At 36.3% G+C, this 16,987-nt stretch overlaps 1 protein-coding gene and 1 long non-coding RNA gene across 14 annotated transcripts in view; one reads left to right on the top strand and one right to left on the bottom strand.

Annotated features, from left to right (window-relative positions):
* Nucleotides 1-12,294: 12,294 nt before the first annotated feature.
* On the top strand, nucleotides 12,295-14,309 carry LOC137719450 (NADPH HC-toxin reductase 1-like). Of its 2 annotated transcripts, XM_088696750.1 has the most exons (6): nucleotides 12,295-12,458; nucleotides 12,605-12,771; nucleotides 13,143-13,305; nucleotides 13,403-13,467; nucleotides 13,615-13,994; nucleotides 14,087-14,309. In XM_088696750.1, the coding sequence occupies exons 1-6, from the start codon at nucleotides 12,338-12,340 to the stop codon at nucleotides 14,229-14,231; spliced, it is 1,041 nt and encodes a 346-aa protein (XP_088552876.1). In that variant the 5' UTR covers nucleotides 12,295-12,337; the 3' UTR covers nucleotides 14,232-14,309. The 2 variants fall into 2 exon arrangements, with proteins under 2 accessions (XP_088552876.1, XP_088552878.1); XM_088696752.1 differs by lacking the exon at nucleotides 13,403-13,467 and having other exon boundaries at nucleotides 12,296-12,458; nucleotides 13,143-13,355.
* Nucleotides 14,310-14,920: 611 nt separating this feature from the next.
* LOC137720582 (uncharacterized) overlaps nucleotides 14,921-16,987 on the bottom strand; it is a 4,985-nt gene continuing 2,918 nt past the window's right edge. For 2 of the 12 annotated variants that reach the window (XR_015964161.1, XR_015964153.1), the window contains exon 5: nucleotides 14,921-16,520. This is a non-coding gene — a long non-coding RNA (uncharacterized LOC137720582). Of the gene's footprint in view, nucleotides 16,528-16,884 lie in introns of all 12 variants that reach the window. The other 10 variants (XR_015964170.1, XR_015964167.1, XR_015964159.1 and 7 more) reach the window with 10 other exon arrangements.

Below are 16,987 nucleotides of genomic sequence, written 5' to 3'. Positions count from 1 at the left end.
CATATCAGATTTCCGATCCGTCAATTCCAAAGATCTATGTTTCTAGAATAACATACTAAATTTTTGGAACGATCCAACAGTCGGATCTCCGCCAATTCTCAAAACCAAGTGGATGTTAATGTTTTATTTTATGATTACAAATCTAAGTCAGGAAGATTCGTACGTCGGATTCCCAATCCGTAAGTTCCTACATTCCTCAAATATTACTAATATTAACTTTTAAAGTTTGATGACAATCCAATGGTCGGATTGTCGATTTATATAATGTCTTATCAACGTATCGAAGAGAATTTAGGTTCCAACGATCAACCTACGTCATACAATTATCAGAACTGAACTCAAGGCATGTAATTTAACCTAAAAATAGCATTGAAGGTCCTCTGGCCACGCGCCATTGCACACGCTGCCATGGGTGGCGGTCAACTGCCCGACCCCTCGGAAAATCCAACTATTTACAAAAAATTATCAAAATTTACAGAATTGAAGATCTCAACGAGTAGAGAAATTTTTATACCTGTGGCCAAGTCCAATTTGGCTAGGAAGTGATCCAATTCGTCTGGAATCCGCCGGAACCTTAATATGGGTGTTCTTCAAATCGTTGCCAAATCGAGCCCCAAGGTCCCAACGAATGACTGGTCATGATTCCTAGGTTCAAGGGAAGCATTTTGGTGGGTTTAATCGACGTTGATGGCTGCACGAACGGTGGATCACCACCGTGACACCGACGGATTCACCCTCGGGAGTCTCTCTCCTTTTCAAGGCCAAAATCACTTAAATTTGAGGTGGAACTGGAAGAAAGAAGGTCGCGGACTTGGGTTTGGGTAGTGGCGACTCCCAAATCGCCGAAATAACACCGGAATCGACACCGGATGTCAAGAACTCAAGTTGGGTCGAAAGGACTGGAACTGGGTCAGGAATGATCTCGTGCTCCTCCCCTTCTCTCATTTTTCCTCCTTTCTCCTTTTCTGATTGGGCAGAGCCCATTTCTCTCTCCTCTTCTAATTTGCCACACACTCCCTCCTTTCCTCTCATTTTTCCTTCCATCTCCACCGCCAAATAATTTTTTTTTCTTTAATCTAGGCCACATAGGTGGCTTCCTAGGTTTTCGCTCCAAAAATCTGGAGCTTTCTAGAAAATAATCAATTTACTAAAATGTCCCCAACTTTAAACGTTAATATATCCTTCGTTATAACTCCAAATTATGTTTCATTTGCGCCGACACATTCATACCAATGAGTACTATAAGGATATGCCAAGAAAACGAGTCTTACATGACACAACTAGGCGGTCAAACAAAGTCAACGCATTTGCCTCAAAGGGCATTTTCGTAAAATCACTATTTTTAAAATTTATAAAACGTAAAATCAGGGACGGGTTGTCACACAACATGAGATTAAATTGACTGATTCATTTTATTTTTCCTCTTCTGCTTTCTCTCATGTTTCTTCCCAAATTTTATCTTCGGTCTTCTTCCCCACTCTTTATCTTTCCTTTCTTCCTAAGAATACGAGAAAGTTCTCAAAAATGATTGAAAATATTTTTGGGTTCCAAAATCACTTTAAGTGTTTTCTACAAGAAACACCAGTTATGTACTTAAGTACTTTTTCAGGATCTACTAACATTTTTACTAAGGATTGTTTTCAAAAATATTTTCACCAAAAGCGTTTTCAGTCATTTTAAGAGTACATCCAAACAAGCTATATCTATAGGATTTTCACCTCTAAAGAAAACCCCAATTCCTGTAATTAAAATAAAAAAAAATCCATATTAAACTAAATGAAAGCTTAACAGTGTCGTTAGGGTTTCTTGTTACTATTCAATGCCGCAATCACTCAGCAAAGAATCTCTAGAAATTGCACAGCAAATTTTTTTAATTATATGAGATTATATACAAGTGATGTGCTGGGCCATAAAAATAACTAAAAAAACAAACAGCTTTTGTAAAAAGTGAAAATGTGTTGGATTTTTCATTTTTCATTTCATGATAGTTGGAAAAGATGACTTAATTGTTTCTTTTGCAGATTTTTATGAAGAAAGGAAGTACATAGATGGCAAAGAAGACGATAGAGAAAATTTGGGAAGAAAAATAGAGAGGGAAAAATTGGCGTCTTATTTTTTAATTTTTTAGGCTAAACATATACTCTTTTTAAAAATTTGATCAAATATTTTTCTAAAATTTTGGTTATTAATTTCAGTTTTTCCACATAAGTTCAATTTTATTTAGAATTTTAGTTTTTCACGACTTCTCCTGGGCATTTCATTTCCCTTTTTTTTCTTTACCTATTATCCCTATATTTAGGCATTTATTATTCATCTCTATGCATTTTTATTGTTTGTTATAATTTTTTTAACATGGTAGAATATTAATAAAAAAGAAAAATTTGTCATATTTGATTATTTGAAAAAACCCAGCTCATAATAAAGATTTGTTTGATTCTATAGCTATGTCTAGTTACCTATAATATGGACATATTTTGTTTTATAATGTATTTGATTTTTTGTATTTCTTAATACATTTGGAATGTAAATGTACCCAAAAGGTTATCTGATAGAGACATTTGATTTTGTGGTACATTTGGGATTTTTTGTACACTTCGTTTTTAGGTACATTTGGAATCTAAACTTACCAAAAGGGATATTACTAGATCCACTAGGATTTACACAATCAGATTCATAATCTAATAAGACTATAACACTCCCTCTTGAGTGTGTAAATACTCAAGTAAATGGCGCATCAGGTCTTCAGCGATGAAGTAAGTACAGTTGATGAAGTCGTCGGCACAATGAGCGAATATGAATCTCAGATCAACAGAAGAAGGCATAAAAAGGTAAAACTCACAAAACCTCAGTATGGTAAAATCCAAGGTGGGAGAAAAACCCATAGACTAAGGAGAAATGTGAGAAGTTACATTAAGTCAAAACTATACGTTTTCTAGACGCAAGTAGAAGAGCTCACAATGGTATGATCAGCCCATGATGGATGCCTCGTCAAAACCTAGTTAGGTAGCAAAAACTCAGTGGGAAAAATGCTCCTAATTGTAGGGAAAAAAAGTACATTAAGATCAAGTGAGTATACTTCTGGATACTCCTCCTGAGTTTGACAGAACTTTCAAATGAGAACTAGAAGCATTGCATATAATAGTTAGGCATACCAATTCCTCGGACAAGGTTATGGAAAGTTGACTTCGGTAGTGACGTCGTGTAGAGGTCGACAAGGTTATCTGGGATCGGCTTGCATGACTTTAATCTCCTGATGCTTTGCTGATGTAGATGTAGATGCAATATGTCTTGGCGTTGACTTCGTTGATGTATTAAGGCTTGGCCGGGTTGATACATGTGGCATGGTCTTCATGGATCGTTGTTGGGACTCAACGATATGTGAAAACATAGCAAGTACTTTGAATATGCTTAACCAGAACTCATAACCATGTCTCACTTGTGGCGTAGTGAAGTAAGGTGAGTCTTGAAATGATTCGAAGATTTCGCAACCAAGGTCATATTGTGGACCTCCAAGATATTGTGATATCCCTAACGGTAAAGACATAACCATTCATGGATTTTGCCTTGTACGGGTTTGATAAGTAACCAACGTCAGCATAACAAACAAGGCAAACATCATTCCGAGGATCAGGGGATTGGATCCGCTCAAGATACGTTGGGATTTACCTTCATAGTACCTTTAGGGTATGCCTTTAATACCAATTAAGTGGCTGTATGTAAGCGTGGTGCTGTATCTTTACCAATAGATCAACAGCGAATGAGATGTCTTGTCTAATACAACGAGCTAAGTACAACAAAGCACAAAGTTGAACTTTAGATATGGAATTTCGGATTCCATAACCTCTTCAAGGGTCTCATTTGCATATAACGTATAGACGATCACATGTATACTCAAAAGTAACACCTTCAGGGTGTAGTTTGACTGATAGACCAAATTATCCTTAGAACAATGCTTCAACTTCAGGTCAAGGCATAAACGAGTTTTCCCAAGATCCTTTATCTCAAATTCCATCTTTAGGTGCGAGGCAGTTTTCTCAAGCTCTTTCGGAGTCTTAGTGAGATTCATGCCATTTAACATATACTGTAACTCTAGCAATTCAAAATAAGACTTCACAGTTTAACACGCAAGGCATAATTTATATCCCTAACTGATCAAATAATCACTTAAACGAGTATACCACATCCGTCGGATTGCTTCAATCTATAAGTGAACGCCTTAAACAAGTTAAGAGGGTCTTCCGTGGTTTGAAACTATTTGAATCAGTCCATGTAATTCTTCGGGAACTTACATGTAAATCTCCGTATCTATATCCTATAAAGAAACACTAACCATATTTCATAATGCCACAATCAATCACAGGGCGTTTAAGAGAAACCTTGCATCGTAAGACGTGCATCATATCGCACTATTTCATTCATCTCATAACGCTTCATTTCCTACTTGTAACACAACAAGGTTACTTTAGGTAGTGTAGGAACGATAGGTCCAAACACACTTTGGTAAGGAATTTAACCTAGATTGTAATTTCAGTTGTCCAATCAGTTCTACGTTGCCACTTTAATCAACGAAACATGGTTCAATATTGTCGCTTTTCATTTATGTCGGTAGCTACCATATAAGTGAAAACATCATCGATGATAATCTCATTCTAATTCCATTATCTCATCCAAACTAGTAAACTAGACTAAGAACTTCAAGTTTTGGGAGTAATCTGGATTAATCTCATGAGATGGAAATGATTTGAGACAACGATCGAATATGGATTCATTGTGTGTCGTGCCTTCCTCTTCTAAGGAAGTGAATCTTATGAACCAAGTGATCTGTCATTCTTTAGACCAAGACAGATTGATTGGCTATCCGCCGGTGTACCAGACCGTCCAACAGAGGCAGGACACCCTTCAAGGATGTTGACTTAATGTTCGTTAAGTACATATATCCTTGCAAGCATGTTTGCAGCTGGTATATGATCTCGTCACTTTAGCTAGATCAAAGGAATAAGTCTGGAGCAACATTCTGAAAGTCAGAATACATAGCATGTGCTTATCACACTTATGCTGTACGGGGATCGAGATAAGACATAGTGGGCAACGTTCACGTAAATTTACGTCGTTTTACAGGAACGTTGACGAACTTATCTTCCTATAACAACGGGAAAACTGTCTCATTAAAGTGACAGTCCACAAATGAACGATAAAGAGATTGCGTGCAAAGGCTCTAAGAGAGCTAATATGTCACATCCCAGACCGGCTCCACCGAAGCACGATATTGTCCGATCTGGGCTTACTATTCCATTACAGTTTTGTTTTTGGGAACTCACAAGCAACTTCTTAGTGGGTCACCCATCCTAGGATTTCTCTTGCCCGAACTCTCTTAACTTCAGAGTTCCGATGGAATCCGAAGCCAGTGAGTTCCCAAAAGGCCTCGTGCTATAAGGAGGGGAGTATATACATATAAGGCACATCACCTCTTCTTCATTGGTTGATGCGGGATGTTATAATCCATCCCCTAAGGGGCCAAATGTCGGCACAATCGCACCACACGGCAGAGTGGCTCTAATACCATTCTGTCACATCCCAGACCGGCTCTGCCGTAGCACGATATTGTCCAATTTGGGCTTACCATCCCTCACGATTTTGTTTCTAGGAACTCACGAGCAATTTCCCAGTGGGTCACCCATCCTAGGATTGCTCTCACCTGAACTCGCTTAACTTCGGAGTTCTGATGGAATCCGAAGCCAATGAATTCCCAAAAGGCCTCGTGCTATAGGGAGGGGAGTATGTACATATAAGGCACATCACCCCCTCTCTGTTGGTTGATGTAGGATGTTACATAGTGTGAAGGAGAATCATAATCGACAAAGATTCACATTCTTCTTTGAGGACCAATGTCGGTACGTTGTGGGGGCGCAACTTGGCACATGGAATGCACACCCAAATGCATAAATACGAAAAGTGTCAGGTTCGTACCCGGTAACCAACTGTAACGTCATATAAGTTAAATGGCAATGAGCCTCAAGGCGGACCAACATAATTGTGTACAAGATTCCATAGACCTAGGCGTAAACCAAAAACTTGGTACATTTACCAAAATTCGAGCGATCATTGAAATTGTGCTTCATGATCGCTGGGCGAGGCTATTTGGGGTGAACATAGGAATTTGATGTTCAATTATAAACACAAAAGACATGCAATACTTTATCGAAACATCGTCGATATAAACTCTTCGATATTATCCAGTCTCTCAAACTTTATGGGATAAGTATGGTGGTGAACCCTTAATCGGTCAAGAGGTTTAGCAGCAATGTGTGTGGACAAACATGTAACCAATTTGTCGATTCATCAACCAAAACCATAAGTATTTATATGTACCGCATTTTGGTTGGATTAGTCCACATATATTCCCTTAAATCCACTGTCAAAAGAGGGTCGTTTCATATCTTTGCAAGGGATGATTAGAAAATCAATTTCCCTAATGAGCAGGCTTGGCAAAGTGTGCTTAGAGGCACAAGATCCTTACTTCAGGTAAGGAAATGCATTGTAGTATCATTGTTCAACCTAAGTGTCCTAAAAGGTCATGCCAAAACAAGTAAACTACTTAATCACTAGGCTCTAAGCTGGCCACATGTGATGTGTTCCCAATTAAGAGACAACCCATTGGCCCCAAATCAAAGCTTCACGCTCATTTTTGGAGGTGGTGCAAAGATATTTCACTCTATTTTTGTCAGTGGTTTCATTCATGATCATTGTCATCTCGAGTATCCTTTAAAACTCAACGACATGGAGAATTTAAGGTCCCTTAAATGGTAATTCAGTACCATTTATACAACGAGAAGCGTGCCAATGCTCTTAATTAGGTTGGATAAACCTGAAGTCGTTGTTAGAGATGTGATTTAGGTGTAAAATTAGTGTGTGTAGTCTCGCATTCATCTAGACAACTAACTTTCTCACATTCTTACCTAATCATGTGTTTAATTGAATTCGGTCACATGTATACAAGAAACATGATTCAATTAACTCATATTCGAGGACAATATCAATAAGATTATCCATAAGTAAAACAAACACTAAACGTGAATCCAAGAACATGGAAAAATGTTCACAAATTAAATGGTTTACTAAGGGGATTCGGCCAAGAAGGCCATTCATATCAAAATTTTGCTCTTTCAAAGATGTTTGGTGGAGCACAATTAGTCTCATGTATTGACTATGAGAATGGTACTCCTTAACGACATTGGTATGGGCACGAATAAGTGCATAACCAATGATCTATTTCATTGAGACAGAAGTAGATTCTGCAGGGTTAAGGCTTGGGAATACTATCATTTCTTCTTGAAGTTTTAGGTCTTAGGTGCCAAAGATCATGCTTTGGGCATAATGCCACACCTTGGCAGGCCCTGATTCTACCATTTGCTGTAAAAACAAACTCAAAATTGGATTATGAGAAAGACAGACCCCGAATTGGGTTTAGTAGGGTGAAGTTGAAGGGGTCTATTTGGTAGGTCTCTGCCAAAGTAGAGTAGTACCATTCGGTGCACCTCTACCGAAGCAGAGCATGCCCTTAGGTGCATCTCTCCGAAATAGGGCATCACCATTTGGTAAGCTCTGACCGAACTAGGTCGAGCTATTCGGTAGACTCCAGCGTAACTGAGTTTATACCGTTTGGTAGACTTCAACCGAACTGGGTATATACATTTCTTTCACGTTTGTTGTAGTAATCAGATCTGAGAATTTGGTAAACTTCCGTTTTTTCACTGCTGCTTCAGAAGTGAGTTTGAAACATGGAAGGACGAGAAAAATATTCTCCAATCAAAATTCAATCGGATTTATAAACTTTAGAATCGTACTTATTCATAAACGTAATCATGGTGTGCTTCAGGCAATGTCTTGTATGATTAGACAGTCTGTAGGAACAAGCCAAGGAGCCATGAAATCCTTGTTCGAGAGGTACTTCTGTTTATAATGCTTCGGGCATAAGTCTTCAAATGAAGATCATGGTGGAGGTTTATTCAGCTCTTCCATGCCATTGTTGGCTACAATGGTTTCTCAGCTTCTTGATAGTCAAATGGAGATTCACGTCTTGTACCCCACATAAAATGGTTTCCATTAGAAACGTCCAAATAAGGGAAATCGAACTTGTGATGGTTCGACAATCCATTGAATTAGAGGGAACAACATTGTGATTGGTGCTATGGAAATGAATCATCCATAAGCATCAAAGTTAGAACATTCGAGTTCTAAGACATGGTTTTCATGAAAAACGTCGGGCTTTCATGGGTGTATTTGTTTTATGAAAACTTCGAGTTTCAAAGGCACTAAATTTGAAACTACAGGTTCTATTTGGTTTATGAACGTTTAGTTCATAAAAAAGAGGTTCCTGCGAGAACACAGAATGCAATATGCTGATTTAAGTGTAGTGGATTTGAGTTGCTTCGGAAACTTAAGTGTGAGCGCTTCGGGACTACGAAAGTGAGTCAATGGTTCAAAGAAAATAAATAAAATATTGAATCGTTAACGGCCAAAAGTGATCTTCAAGTCAATAATTTTGAATATTTTGTCAGATTAAGGGACTACAAGTCATTTTTAATTAATTCAATAGATCGGGACCATTCGGGGTCGATCGTAGAAGCAATAATAATGACTACGGGTCATATTCACTTTAGATGGCTTCGGGCCAAATAATTAAGAAAATATAGCCTAGTGTGGCTTTAACCAAAAACGTCAAAAAAAATATTTGGGTATGGTTATGAAGCAGGAATGCTAAAAACAGGATATTGGATTAAAAAAAAAAATCATAGCTCAACACGTGTAGGTTGGTTGTGTGAAGCACGGCCTTGCAGCAACCTACAGGCCTTGGTCTACATAACATGGCTGCACAACAGCCCATAAAAGCACACAAGTTGTAGACTTGCAGCAAAGGAAAACAAGCCCAATAGGGCTGTGAAGGAAAGACACCTCAACCTTAGTTAGATGTGGGTCGAGTGCGCAAGAAAAGCCCAGCTGCGCTAGCTTGGTTTTGGCATGGGTCGCAGTGTGATAGGCCTAGCGAAAAAAATTTCTAGTATGTGGGCCAAAAGTTGCAGGCCTTCAGTAAGGAGCCCATGCATATGCCTGATTCTCACACATATGCAGCAAACCCAAAAAGGCTGCTGCCTCACTGTTCCAGCGTCCAAGCCTCGAGCTGCAGGCTCAGCTTAGGGTAAGGTTAGTGTGGTGGCGTGGCTCCAAGCCGCGGCTCAGCCGTAGATTTCCCAAATTTGAATTTCCCCTTTTTATTTTTTCGAATTCTAGGGTTTGTAAAAAGAACCAAAATTGTTTCTATTTCTTTCAATTCTTTGACTCACAAATTCCACATAGCGATTTTATAATTGCGTAATGCATGAATGTATGTATATATATTGACAAATATATGAAACATATGTAATATATATATCCGAAGGTAAATATAAATGTAGGGGGTTCATGCATCATGGGGAATGTTTTCATGCTTCATGGTCTTTTCAAATATCTTCTTTTATTTTAAGCATACTTGATTGGCAGAAAACAACAAAAGCCTTAGAATTTGTAGAAGATCCTTCTCGAAAAGCCGAAATTGCATCTCCAGTGCGTTGTATCACGTTCAACATAGAAAAATTAAATTGAATCAATAGCATGTAGATCAATTTAATAAAATAATAAATTAATCATAAAAAGAATGATTAAAATGTAACACTCTCCTAATTGAAGATCAAACTCTCTTTAGCATAGCGTCAAGAACGTGTTGTAGGCATAATTTACTAAACAATTATGGAGGTCATAAAGAGAGGGGTGTGGCAATAATAGAGAGAAGAGAAAGATGTGTAATTGTGAGGTATGTTCTATTCCACCCCATTGTGCCTTTATTTATAGTAGTAGGATAAGTAAAATCCTTACTCTTTTAGGATTACAACTCTTCATAGGTAATCAACTCCTAATAGGAAGATAAGAGATATTCCTAGATCCACTAGGATTTAAACAATCACATTCCTAATCTAATACGAGTGCAACATTATGAGACTTTTAAATAAAGAATTGATAAAATTATATTTAAAACTTATCATGTGGCAAGATTTAATTGAATTTTAATGTTACTCAGCAAATCTAGTGGCAAGCAAAGCCATACACAACTTTTCCACATCAATAGAAAATAAACACGTTAATCAATACTTAAATAATAATTTAATTATCACTTAGTACTACGATCTAGTAGTATTCTTTTTTACTTGTAAGTAAAAAATTTTAAATTCGATTCTCGCTAAAAGAGAATTTAAACCACGGATTTCGTTTGCTATTCAACATCACACATTTTAAAATTTTTTGGTCAAACGAAATCCATGCTTGTGACGTTGCATTGATCCTGCATCTTTTGTTTATTCTTGCAAAATCCCGACTTATGTGCCGGGGTGGCCGTTGCCCTTTTGATCAATTTCAAAATGTATTATATCCTTCAATTATCTAGAAGGAAAACTGCTATTTGTCTTCGATCTGATAACACGAAATGTGCTTACAGCGTACGTCAAGCAGATTAATAAAAGAGAATAAAATAAAATGTGTACACCGTAATTATGTGAGATACTGGGACCTTCAATTTGTTATATAATGGGGTGTTTGATGCAGAATGAAAAAACAACAATTGTAGTCTTGGTAGACTGCAGGAGTGAAACAGATAGAAGGCTAGAATAATAGCAGGCAGTGGTTGAATTGTTTTCCGTTTTCTTCAACAGCAAAGAAACCAAAATATATACAAATATATCAATCCAATCATGTCCTCTTCTACGGCATAGAAAAAGAATAATAGCAGGCAGTGGTTGAATTGTTTTCCGTTTTCATCAACAGAATAATAGCAGGCAGTGGTTGAATTGTTTTCCGTTTTCATCAACAGCAAACAAACCAAAATATATACAAATATATCAATCCAATCATGTCCTCTTCTACGGCATAGAAAAAGTAATGGACAAGGATTGTCTTCCTTCCCACTTCCGATGTTCTCTCGTGCTTTTCTATTTTGTATGATCACGGTTAAGTGACGTTAACATTTTATATTATTTTTTTATAAAGATAATAAAACAAAAATGAATAGTAATATAAAATATTAACATGACTTAACCATGACCACACAAACAGAAGAGCACTGGAAGTGGAATGACAGACAATCTTGCTCAAAAGTAATCCACCTAAAGTGGGATTTGACCAAACTAATATAAGAAAGTAAATATTCTACAGTAATGATGATATATTACAAGGATTCTACAACATATTACAAGGATATTTCTTCGGAGCCTTCCTGATGCTGATCCCATAGTACACATCGATGATGTGTGTGATGCCCATATCTTCTGCATGGGAAAACCTTCAATAAGTGGTAGATTTTTGTGCGCAAGCTCAAATGTTTCATCAGCAGAAATTGCTACTTACTACCAACAAAACTACCCAATATTTCACTAAAAGAGAATTTAAACCACGGATTTCGTTTGCTAATTCATCGTCACACATTTTAAAAGTTTTTGGTCAAACGAAATCCATGCTTGTGACGTTGCATTGATCCTGCATCTTTTGTTTATTCTTGCAAGATCCCGACTTCTGTGCCGGGGTGGCCGTTGCCCTTTTGATCAATTCAAAATGTATTATATCCTTCAATTATCTAGAAGGAAAACTGCTATTTGTCTTCGATCTGATAACACGAAATGTGCTTACAGCGTACGTCAAGCAGATTAATAAAAGAGAATAAAATAAAATGTGTACACCGTAATTATGTGAGATACTGGGACCTAATTTGTTATATAATGGGGTGTTTGATGCAGAATGAAAAAACAACAATTGTAGTCTTGGTAGACTGCAGGAGTGAAACTGATAGAAGGCTAGAATAATAGCAGGCAGTGGTTGAATTGTTTTCCGTTTTCATCAACAGCAAAGAAACCAAAATATATACAAATATATCAATCCAATCATGTCTTCTTCTACGGCATAGAAAAAGTAATGGGCAAGGTTTGCATGTCCTTCCACTTCCGGTGTTCTCCGTGCCCTCTTATTTTGTGTGATAACGGTTAAGTCACGTCAACATTTTATATTATGTTTTTATAGAGATAATAAGACAAACATGAATAATAATATAAAATGTTGACGGAGCTTAACCATGATCATACAAATAGGAAGGCACTCGAAGTGGGAGGGCAGACAATTCTTGTCTAAAAGTAATCCACCTAAAGTGGGATTTGACCAAACTAATATAAGAAAGTAAATATTCTACAGTAATGATGATATATTACAAGGATTCCACAACATATCACAAGGATATTTCTTAATAGAACTCACCGATTTTTCCATGAGCATGAGTACTAGCTACAAGGTATGTGTTATAGGCGGTGCAGGCTACATTGGTTCTTGGCTTGTCAAGCAGCTTTTAGAAAAAGGATACACTGTCCATGCAACACTCCGCAACTTGGGTACGTGCGTGACATTTATAATTATCAGATTATGAATTAGAATCGTTAATTCACAGTCCTCTTAGAACATAATACGTTTCTCGTCTCTCCTGCTTTCTATTTTTGTGTCTCCTAAAATGAATTTTGCTTTTATGAAATATTGACAGATGATGTGACCAAAGTGAGCCTTCTGAAGAGCCTTCCTGATGCTGATCCTAGATTAGTGCTGTTTGAAGCCGACATTTACAACCCAATTGAGTATGAGCATGCAATTGAAGGCTGTGTGTTTGTTTTCCATGTAGCAACTCCCTTACAACACACTGAAAATTCCCAGGTTTCCCCATATACAGTCCTATAGTTTAGCACATATTTGATCCGAAATCTATTTTCAAAAGGGGTAATTTGCTCGAGATCACAAATATATTTTCAATATTAAGATTGGGTCAATCAACCTTTTGTGGTATTGACCTTAGCTCTGCTACCCTTACTTGAAGAGAAGAAGTGTTTTTATTCATGTATGCTAGAAAATGAAATGACCATGGACTTATGTTAAAGTATGAAACTATTTGTTGATCTAAACCAGCTTTCCTATTTTTCCTATGTTAAAAATTTGATATTTATATATAATGTGATCAAATTACTGCAAAGCAGTACAAGAACATAAAAATTGATATTTATATATGACGTGATCAAATTGCAAAGCAGTACAAGAACATAACTGAGGCTGCCATAGCTGGGGCAAAGAGCATTGCATACTGTTGTATTAAATCAGGAACAGTTAAGAGGCTAATCTACACAGCATCCGTGGTGGCTGCATCTCCACTGAAAGAGGATGGGAGTGGCTTTGGAAACGTGGTGGATGAAACCTGTTGGACTCCTCTCGGTCTTTCATTTGCTTGTTCTAATGCTTATCGTAAGGTACATAAATTTCATAGCCTTTTCTCTTGGATTTTTCTTACTTTTAGTTTATCATTCTCACGGAATCGATGTTGGGGAGAGAAGAATTGAATACAGAACCTCAAGTACCGGGGTAAATGCTCTTAACCACTTACATTACAAGCGCTTGCAAAATTCCTAGCTTATCATATATTGCTCCTCTAAATTCAATGTTATGCCAAATGTTTCTACTCGGACTTTTATGGTCTGCCTTACGCTATCTTTTCAATTATAATTGCAGGCCTATGTGGATTCAAAAACACTTGCAGAGAGAGAAATCTTGAGCTATGGGAACCAACAAAATGGTGGACTGGAGGTTGTGACTCTGGCCTGTGGCCTTGTTGGGGGTGATGCGCTTCTGCCCTTCAGATCCTCGAGTGTGGCTGTTTTTATTTCTCAGCTTACAAACAGTGCAACCGAGTACCAATTACTCAGATTTCTGGAGGAATTGGTTGGGAAAATTCCCATAGTACACATCGATGATGTGTGTGATGCCCATATCTTCTGCATGGAAAAACCTTCAATAAGTGGTAGATTTTTGTGCGCAAGCTCATATGTTTCATCAGCAGAAATTGCTACTTACTACCAACAAAACTACCCAATATTTCAAGTGAAGCCAGAGTATGTTGCCATCTTTTTTTCCGAAGGTATTTTTTTCAAATTTTTTTGAGATTAAATTTCAAGATTAATAGGATTCTGGAATTCGGTTTCAGGTATTTGGATGGACCAAAAAGAGAAATTGTGTGGGGTTCTACAAAGCTTGAAGAGAAGGGTTTTGAATACAAGTACTGCACCAAGATGATATTAGATGATTGCATAAGGTGTGCGAGGAAAAGAGGTGGCACTGACTTCCAATGACTACTGATCCAGGCTTGTAGCTTTTTATGTACACCATCGGAATTGAATTTCGAATAGCAATTTGAATTTATATTTAAACTTCAATTTATATTTGAAATTAGAGACGGTCTTATGATAACACTTGGTAAGAGAAAAATAAAATAAAATTTGGTTTGTGCAAAGTTACATTAATATTTTTTATTTTATTTTGTGATAGAAGATCAAATTATATTTTCACCCACTTTTAATTGACGATTTTTTTTTCGGTTGATAGGTAGTTTAAAACTTTAAATTAATTATGCGAATTTAAACCACATTATTACTAACTTATTATACGCTAATCTTTCGTTAAAAAAATAAAATCTTTAAATTATCAACAAGATCTTCTCCATATCCTTTTGAAGAGGATCCTGAAGATCCAAAAATCTTATCCGTTTATCATACATCGTACAATCAATTTCTATCAGGTACTGTTTGTATTTAATTTTAAATAAAAATACTTAAAATGATTTCTAACCACACAATATATGATGAACAGATATGATTCACTGATCTTCGAGATTCTTTAAAAAGAATCTGGCAAGGATCCGGATTCTTTAAATTAGTGTGGTCACTTAAATTCAACATTATTTGTTCACCACCTAATTAGTTATACGGGGAAATAGTAGAAAACTAGAAATTGGTACCCGCGTTACTGCAAGATTAGAAAATATAAGAAAAATTATGTCATAGACGATTAATATTACTTACATTAAAAATGTTAGAAAATTTCAACAAACAAAAGATTTAATTGACACAGTCCACATACAAACAATCGTAGAACTTTTGTCTCTACATAGGAAAAAAATCAGTCATTCACGGAAGCACCTAAGGTTTCCCTCCATTACTCTTGATTGTCAAGAAAACAACCTAGGCAAGCAAAAATATGAAATATTAAAATACGTGCAATTAATTTATACATCAACATGTTTATACTATATATATAAAAAAAAAAAAGGATAAAGTATGGTTACCTAGTTTTTTTTATTGGTGGAAAAGAATATGCTTTTATACCAGTTAGAGAGGACTTTTTTTTCAGTGATTTAATTTACGTTATAACTAAACAATCAATCTAAAAACCAAGTTAACACCCATAGAATTATCGCCTGCATTCTCAAAAGGACCTAATTCACTTCTTAATTCTACCTAACATGCATGTATAACACTTCATCTGTAGCTTAAAACAATAGAACAATAATGAAAATGGTAGAAATCAGACATTAATTTTGAAAACCCGAACAAATACAAATTAGAAGACAGGACATTCAAGTAATTGGTAGATTGAAGACTAACCAGGTTGAGAGTGGAGCTTGATCTGTTCACTTCACAAAAAAGTCATAGAAAGTACGACTCTAAATATTCGGGTTAGTCTATGGACAATGAGCAAGTAAGGAAAACACTGGCCTATTTTTCAATCGAATAGATATTTATGAAAGAAAAAGAGAATCAGGATGCCTATTATAATACTCCTAAGCAGTAATTTGGGGATTTTCCCACGACCTACTATAAAAGTAGGATAGCCAAGAAAAACATTAAGCAACAATTATCTTTGTTAACAAAGAACAAGGAAACTTGGACCTTTTCTCTATGTTCCATAAATTTGGAAAAGAATGCAGGGGCATCTGTTTGAAGGATCACATGGCAACACAAAAGAATTACTAAAAACATAAGAAGATTCATGAGATAGCTCAATGCATGGCAACGACATAAATACAGATTTCGGGAAACAATTGTCTAGTTAAGGAACAATCCCATTAACAACTCAGTCTGAAATGCGCGCAAAGATAAGAGACTTTACTTAAAGTGATTAGGGATGTCAACCACTTGTGCCGGCAACAAAGGCCAGGGTCAATGAGATGATCAACAATCGTCCCACACTGCAAACGAATAAGTTAAAAACCCTTCAATCTAGCAAGAATTTATATATTACAACTCAATTAAATACACGACATTATTAAGAAAAAATCTGTAAAGAAAAAACCAACACAGTCAAAACTAAATAACTTGGGTAATCACTGAAATTAAAAAGCTTCACAAACGATAAAGAAGGGATAGGGGTACAGACCATGAAAAAAATTGGAATTACTGAAATTAAAACCCAAATTCCAGAAAGTCTAAATGTAAATTCACAGAAATCATTCAAACCAACTCCACATCATTCATGATAATTATTCAATAGTCCAAGAAATTAAAATTGCTCACCTTGAATAAAAAGGCCCATAATCTCAAAACCACTGCCTCTGAAACCAAACAAATTGCTTCATCATTCACCTATACCCTCCATGTTATAAATTCGAATAAAAAACCAATGAATAAAAGTGGCTACTAACCAGAGCATCCTTTGATCAAATTAAGAAATTCAAATAAAATTAAACACCAAAATCTGCAAGAATTTTCATCAAAACAAAGAACACTGCTCTTTTAACACCTTCATCAACACTCTCAACAATGTCGTAAAAAAAATAGTGTCTTTTCATTCCTAGTTGAAATAATTCAGAATTGCAAGAAAGAACAAAAAATTAAGACTGAAAAGCGATAAAAAAAATTTAAAAAGAAACAATTCGATAAATTTTGAGAAGCAGTAAAATTACTACACATTATCTCTCAAAACTCTCTCCAAACCAAGAAAACATACCCAACTGTAGTGATTTGAAAACAAATTGCATGATGTGATTCCTGAAATTGGTTCTATAACATATCTTCATGGCTCTTCATGAAAACATATATACCAAAACATC

Source organism: Pyrus communis, chromosome 1 (genome assembly GCF_041283825.1).
Source record: "Pyrus communis isolate YQ-2024b chromosome 1, ASM4128382v1, whole genome shotgun sequence".
In the NCBI taxonomy this organism is placed as follows: domain Eukaryota; kingdom Viridiplantae; phylum Streptophyta; class Magnoliopsida; order Rosales; family Rosaceae; genus Pyrus; species Pyrus communis.
The sequence above is the reverse complement of the archived record's forward strand: the minus strand, read 5'-3'. Positions and strand labels throughout refer to the sequence as shown.